At 39.1% G+C, this 7662-nt stretch overlaps 1 protein-coding gene across 1 annotated transcript; it reads right to left on the bottom strand.

Moving 5' to 3' along the window:
• Nucleotides 1–994: 994 nt before the first annotated feature.
• LOC113229717 lies at nucleotides 995–1318 on the bottom strand (the record flags this gene model as incomplete). Its single annotated transcript, XM_026463402.1, has 1 exon — nucleotides 995–1318. A coding segment is annotated over exon 1 (324 nt), but the record flags the coding sequence as incomplete, so codon positions are not given.
• Between the last annotated feature and the right edge of the window lie 6344 nt (nucleotides 1319–7662).

Here is a 7662-nt window from a genome sequence, read left to right as displayed (position 1 = left end):
ATTTTGATAAGAGATAGAGTTAATTTTAGTTTTGTTTGTAATTTCAGTTAATTTTTGAAATGAAGCAACTACATGAAATTCTATATAGGCTTCTTGCTTGTAACGCGATGATTGCGTGCGTTTGAATCGATTCACTACAGCGCGTCAGCGCGGCATGTTACGCGCAGATTACGGCGCGTATAAAATACGCTGTGTCCAAAAGTGGTAAAGTTTTATACGTGTCTGAGACCGAAACGAAAACTTTAATTAATCGTTTTAATACAACATTTAGCAACTAGTTGTTAAAATCAAACTACATAAAACTAATAAGCAGCATAAGAGATCAAATTGTATCTTTTTTCGACTACCGCCGCGAGAGCTAACCTCTGCAGAATTCTCTTCTGTAGTTACAAATAATAATAATATATTAATAATATACTTTTATTTACAAAAATAACATTTTCACTTTTCATACTCTAAAAGTATATCAATATAGCCTTACGTAGCGGGAGAAAAGTGTATTCCTAGGGGGTAAAAAGTACTTACCTGGTTTTTTAATTTACCTCGAGTGACTTAAATAAACTAAATAAATAAAAATAAAATAAAATATCTTTATTCTCAGACAACTAAATGGTCCATAGATTGTTAGTAAACAAAACCCTTAATAACTTTGTTAGTGTAGTAATAATAATGAACAGCAGATACACTACTGTCGGCTCGGTCACCGATGCGCACGTGTAGCGTGCAGCTCGTTGAACCTGCCTAGCATAGCACTGTACAGCCTTCCCGCGACAACTTGCAGGAGACTGTTGGCGCTTCCCCGCACTCTGCGTATTAATGAGGCAAAAAAAAAGTCGTCTGTGTGCGCAGCAGCAAACATACCTGATGCATTGCAGTGACGAGGAAGCCCCACCATCAACCGGAACATGTTGTTATACAATATGCGCAGGGCGCTATACGATCTTTGAGTATAACTAGTCCATAGACTGCTGGTGTAGAACGTTTGGCAATATACCTTCAAAAGCGTGACCTTGACATCAAGTGAACAACCAGCAAATCTCCGAGCCAGCATATTCCCCCTTACTGACAGCGCCCTGCGTTCCCTTTCTATATCGCAGTCATCTTTCAGGTCTTCGTTCACAATGTGCCCAAGGTACCTAAACTGCGCAACTCTTTGCAATAGCGAACCATTGAGGTAAACAGGAGGTCTGTTTCTGCCTTTATATACCACTAGCTCACTCTTTTTGGAGCTGTACTTCAGACCATGTTTTTCAGCATAAGCCTCACAAATAGCCACTAATTTACGCAAACTGCCAACCTTGGGCCCCAGCAGCACCATGTCATCGGCGTAACTTATATTATTATATTAAAGCATACATGCTCTATGTGGCATCCGACATAGGTGCCGCTAAGCGCCCTGATTAGCTGGTCTACATAAATATTAAAAAGTCTTGGAGAGGTTAAACCCCTGCCTCACCCCGCACTTGAGTCTATATTGATCAGATAATACATTGGCCCATTTTACATTATTCGTCTGATTTTGGTACCAATACGACAAAATACTAACCAGTTCGGCAGGGACAGCCCTCTCGAGCTTTTCCCACAGTACATCGTACGACACAAGGTCAAAAGCTTTAGAGAGGTCCAGGAAACAAGCGTACACGGGGGTCTTTCGATCTAGGTAGTATTTGACAGTGTGCTTGAAAGCCAATATTGCACTCTCAGTGGACAAATCCGCCCGGAAGCCAAACTGGGCATCGTGTAGCCTGGTGTGTTCACCAAGACGACGGTCAAGCACACTATCAAATACTTGACTATCACAGTAGCAAGAGATATGGGTCTGTAATTTCCCTTGAAAAACTGTCAGTTCTTGCTCTACTATGTGCCAAAAGATAAAAGTTCAATAAATGAAACAATATAATTACAATTAAAATAACACATAAAAATAATCACAAAAACAAAAAAAAACAATAGTTATTTGTTATGCAAGGCTGCAAAGTTGTTGTTTGACGCAAGTGCTTGTATTGCAACCCGAGCAAGCGAAGGAAGCTAAGATTGATTACGAGTGAAGAGAGTGGTTAAAAAAATAAGTTCCTGAGCGTAGCGAGGGTTTCAAGGCACGAGACGCAAAACAACTTTGCTGCCGAGCGAAATACACAACTTTTCACCTCACTATAGCGAGGGAAATGGTAGATGAAAGAAAAACAGTTGAACTTTAAAACATCAGTTTTTTTAATTAAAAGAAAAAGTTAATCTTCGGATGCGTTCTGAATTTACACCTCATCAATTTTTATCCTTGCTTGTACTTTTATTTTGGTTGTTTAAGTGATTATTGAAATTATTTTAGTTCCTCGACGAATTAAATTAATTTAATTTTCACAATTAGTCATCATTGTCAATTTAATGTCAACAATGATAAGTATAAAATATACCCACGTATTTATATTATCTAACTAAGTAATCTACGACAAATCGCGTAGTTGAACGTGTCATTATCTTTTTTTTCATCGAAAGAAAAAGTTAGGGGTACGACAGTACATCGTCAAGTTCGAATTTCAAAAACATTTTCCATAGCGTGCAAAAAAGCTTTTGCACGCAGATTTGTAATGAAAATTTTTTTTTTTAATAATTTTGGCTTGGATACAAGTCCTTTAAGCTATGTCTTCGTTTAATTATGTTTCTGTAAATATGGCCGCAACAAAGAGGGTAGGCAATTTGAGGCGGCGTGCTTGGTTTTACTCGGGATTCCTTAGAACGGGCCGATACGGGTATTTTAGTTCGAGATTCATATAATTTCGCGATTAAATCTTCGATTAAGGCACAATAGCACTATCCTATTCCACTTTAAACTAGATTTCACAAAATAATTGAAAGTCAAAATAAAAACGACACTTTTCCCTCCAAAAGGTCCAGAGCGAATTGAAAATGTTATTATTGCTTCATAACAGCATCAAATTCGATGTTATTATTACATTCAAATTTCGAACATCTCTGAAAAACAAAACAATTTGATTGGACCTCAATTCTAATATCAGTCGAGATAAAGTTTGAGCGAATCTCTAATGAGAAAGAATGTCTTTCCGAGCTAGTGAGGTGAAAACATAATTAAACATTATAATATATTTTTTCAATGAAATGTAAGTGCGCATTTGACCTCCATTCATCAAAGTAAATAAACCTACAGTTCCACAGAGATCACTGCGCTGCCGAAATTTGATAAAAATGTGCTTGTATGTGGATCATTTGCATTGCATTGCATTGCACGCTCGGTTTTAGTTCCGAGCCTTTTTCGCATAGTCGATGGCGCCATGTTATTTTCCCGCGTTTGTGTATGGATAATTTTAGTGACGCGACGTAGCACTTAAATCGTTCGAACGAGGCTCAGGATTGGCAAAGACCGCTAATCGTGGCGTTTTGTTGCGTTTGTTGTATCTGTTTGGTTGGAAAAGTTTAAGTGGCTTGATTGATTTTGACATATGAGGTGTTATTAGATTCGTCTTGATTGCGGGAATGTCAAAGGCTATAAAAAAATCAAAATAGTGAGGCTCCCCCTCACTCAGGGAGTTCATTCTTTTTTATATTGTTTTTGCAGCTTTTTTAATAATATTGTTTAGACTTGTTTCATTATAGTCTTTGGAATGCAATTAAAGAAATTTTTGATTTTTCTCTCCAAGGATCTGAAACAACAATAACAATGGCATTACCGCAGTAAGTTATGGTGAAATATTAACAAGAATAGACTGCATGGTGGAAACCACATCCGAATATTTCAAATCTCATGTCAAGAACCGGAACAGGCATTTGTGTAACTTGCTAATTACTTTGTCAACATTCTTGGCTGCGACCCGTTTCGCTTTGGTCCTTTGTGGGACATGAGAACTATCCACGTACACTCCAACACGCAAGACGTGGAAATTAAATGAAAAATTAACCGAGGGTAATCTGAAAAAGTGTATGAATCAAGTTCTTAGGTTTTCGCGATTGTTACACATAGGAAATGAAACAATTTTTCCGGATTTAAATCGCGCATATTAGTTTGTCGCTTATATTGGGTCAAATGTGATCATGGGACCTGTAAAGGGCCCGAAACGTCGGTTTGTTTGAAAAAACAAATATACGTGATTTAAATCTGGAAAAATAGATTCATTTCCTAAGTGTATGAATCGCTTTTGATGTAATAAACTTAGAATAATAACGCATAGAAACCTAGTCCGCACACGCTAAGTGAGGCAAATTGAAGCGCGCCCAAAGGGCTACACGAGCGGGCGGGTCTTCAGTGCTCAAGGTCACCTTGCACCGCGAACAGATCAAGAATTTTAGCTAAAAATGACGAAATGTGCGGTAAATGAGTGTAAAAATACGTCAGACAAACATAAAATAGATACTAACATCACATTCCACAAGGAAGTAACGCGTTTCAACTTGTATTTTTATAGAAATATTTACTAAAACCGAAAATTAACCTACTACTAAAACTAGCCTGCATGAAATTGGATTTTTGCCTCACTTGTGACAGTTCGTTTGATATGAAACTATCATTCTATGCGTTATTATTCTAAGGTAATAAAAGCAAGAGACACCTGACCTCTTTCTCGATCTTTTGGTTCCGAGAGTCTAAAGGAATTCCAGCTTTTTGGTTGAAATTTTTATTTATGCGAAGTAATTAAAGATCAAATTGACTTAAAAAATTTCTTAAAGCGTCCTTCACTAATGATGCAGTAAGGAAGTCACATCAAATGGTATATTTTTTTTTTATCTAGGGACTAAGACGACGCATATCTATTACTTGAGGTGGTTAGCCACCCGATCTTTAGTGAGAGTTTATATTGTCTTTTAGTCTTGAGGTGAAAACTTTACTTTTCACTTCGAGTGCGAAAAAAAGAATACTTATTTCAGTCGTTTACGCCCTGCAACAAAATCACGAACCAGCATTCTGAAGTTTTCGTGGTTTTTTTTTCCAACCAAACATAGACACAACAATCGCAGCGAACGCCACAGACTGTCTTTCGAACGATTTAAGTCAGGTTGTTAGAATTATGAATACGGATTCGAACCGACGTCTTCTAGCATACCGTGCCAGACGCTATACCAAGTAAGCCACGGAACGAACCAGCGGATCTCACGAATTTTTCTATGTGCTTGTTGTCGTGTCTCTGTATCTGGTTGTTAACGAATTTTTAGCTGTAGTGCCATCTATGAGAAATCTATGAAAATATTTCGTCATCCAGTTAGGCACCTTTACAGCTGCCAGTCCTGGCTAGAGTCCTGTCAGGTCTCATGGTCACAGTCAACCGTAACCATGGCACCTATAAAGGGCCCGAAACGTCGGTTTGTTTGAAGAAACAAATAAACGCGATTTAAATCCGGAAAAATAGTTTAATTTCAAACTACAATAATTTATTAATAGTTCATTATTTATTTTTATTATATTTATGATCATTTAGCAGCAGTAGCGCTCCTTGTAAAAGAGATTTCGTACAGGAAAGTACTGCTATTACTTCGCTACTTGCTACTGCTATTACTGCTATTACTTCGGTGCGGTTTGAAAGTTAGGTAAGGGTGCTGGTGAAATTACAGGCACATGGGATGTTTTGTTAAAATATTATTTTATTTATGTACGTAATTGTGTTAATTGTACTTTTCAAGTTAATAATACGAGTATTTATTTAAACTGAGATAAGGCCGAAAATTTAACTTATAATTTAAGTTGATCATGTATTGTATTGTCTTTGTTTAATATTTTTTTCTGCTGTGTTGAATAATATGATAATGCTGTGCGCAATAGTTAATGGATCTCTCTCTCATGTGTCTAATCTATCAATATTGGTTTGTATTCTGTAGTTGTGCCAATAAATAAATGAATAAAACCGTATCCGCAAACGAGATCCATGTCCAGCAGTGGGACATAGTGAGTTGAAACAATCGATAATTTTTCATGTACACTTAGGTGATAATTATACATATAACATCGAAAGTACTATGTCTCCGACTGTACTTCACAAGTAGAGTTTAATTACATTGTAATTGCCCCAGTTACAAGCCTTACAGTAAATCCGTTGAGAAAGGCAAAGTTTGCCTTTTGTCGCGTTCGCGTTGGTTTCTCGCCCGACCAACTCCTGCGCAATAGTTTTGTCACAGTTTCGTACTAATTGTAATATTTGTTTCGGATCATGTCGCCTGAATCATGAATCATGAATGAACGTTACCTATAGCTTTCTACTTATTTTTATTGTGAATTAAATGAATACCTATAAATAAAACAAAATATTTTCAACGACTTCAATTTAAAAAATAATGATATTTCTCCGAGAGCCGCGCCCTAAAGCATCGTGCCAAGGAGTGTGGACACGCGTGACGTTTTCCCTTTGCGTGGCTAAGCTTATTCTTTTGTGGAAGAAGGTCTCCGTCTTGTGTGAGAGAGCTTTCAACGACGTGAACTAAAGGTCTGAGTATTAGCGCATATAGTATGTGTCTTGTTTCCTTTATTTTTAACGTTATGCTTTATTTATAATAAATAGCTTTTCTTTTAAAAATGATGATAAATTTGTAATAATAATTTTAGCAGCGCGAGCGGTAGGGCTCTTTGTGAAAGAGTTCGTCCGGGGAAGTACTGCCACCTTAACTATTTCTGCCGCCAAGCAGTAGTGTGTAAATTATTGACTTCTGGTTTGGTACAGTAAGAGTGCTGGTAAAATTACAGGCACATGGGACTTGTCAACTTATGTCTCGGGGTGACGGGCGCAGTGGCAGTGCCCCTACGTTCTTTGGAGAGACTACGGGCCCGACGGCAAGACCAGGCTACGGCGGGCGTCCGGGCTAAGTATTCCGCCACTTATACGCCTTCACAGGCGTCTCTGGCGGACCTGCACTTGGGTATGGACTCGCCGAGCCATGTGGTTAACTGCATGGACGAACACGTTCGGCTGCCCCGGTGGTGTGTGACCATTAGCGGTTTAGTTGAGGGCCCGAGGCGATGAGACGCTTGGGGCACGTGTGTTGTTCTTTAATTCAGTGGCTAAGTCCGGACAAGCTAGTAGAGGATGAGCTAGACGTCTTCCGGTCCCTCCGCATCCTCCGGCCGCAAAGGAACTTGGGAACTGGAGAGATGCCGTTCATTCGGCGTCGGGAAGTGAGCGTGCCTTACAGCTCTGCCACCAATGAGGAGATTTGGTAGTCGAATTAGAGTCTGCGGTTCAGCGGTGGCAACCGTTAGTCGTGTGGAGCGCGACGGGAAGTGAGCGTGCATACAACTCCGGTACCTATCTGGAAAACAGGAGGGTGCTGTACGTGCACCCGAGGCTGCTCACCTTACAGAGAACCGGATGAAGTCCATGCAAACGTGCTGATCCGCGGTTAGAACCTGACCCTGGTCCCTGTGCGGGTCCGCTCGCACTGGTCATAGTGTCCTTCCCGCATAATCAAGATGTTCATAGGAAGGGGCACTCTAAACAAAACTTGTGTAGAAAGATATGGGACTGTCTGTTGTTTGAACAGGACTAGCTCAAATTCAGAATTGTTCAGCATTTAATTTCTCTTTCATAATCATACTCATATCGATATACCAATCCACGATCCTGGTGTAAAAATATCAGTATGTAAGTACCGTGTATAAGTAATGTGACAACCCTACGTTCTGAATCACATGTAGGCATTAACGCACTGAACAGGCGTTGGACTATTTGT

This window comes from Hyposmocoma kahamanoa, unplaced genomic scaffold, assembly GCF_003589595.1.
Source record: "Hyposmocoma kahamanoa isolate Upper Pololo Valley unplaced genomic scaffold, ASM358959v1 100200, whole genome shotgun sequence".
NCBI classification, from domain to species: Eukaryota; Metazoa; Arthropoda; class Insecta; order Lepidoptera; family Cosmopterigidae; genus Hyposmocoma; species Hyposmocoma kahamanoa.
The sequence above is the reverse complement of the archived record's forward strand: the minus strand, read 5'-3'. Positions and strand labels throughout refer to the sequence as shown.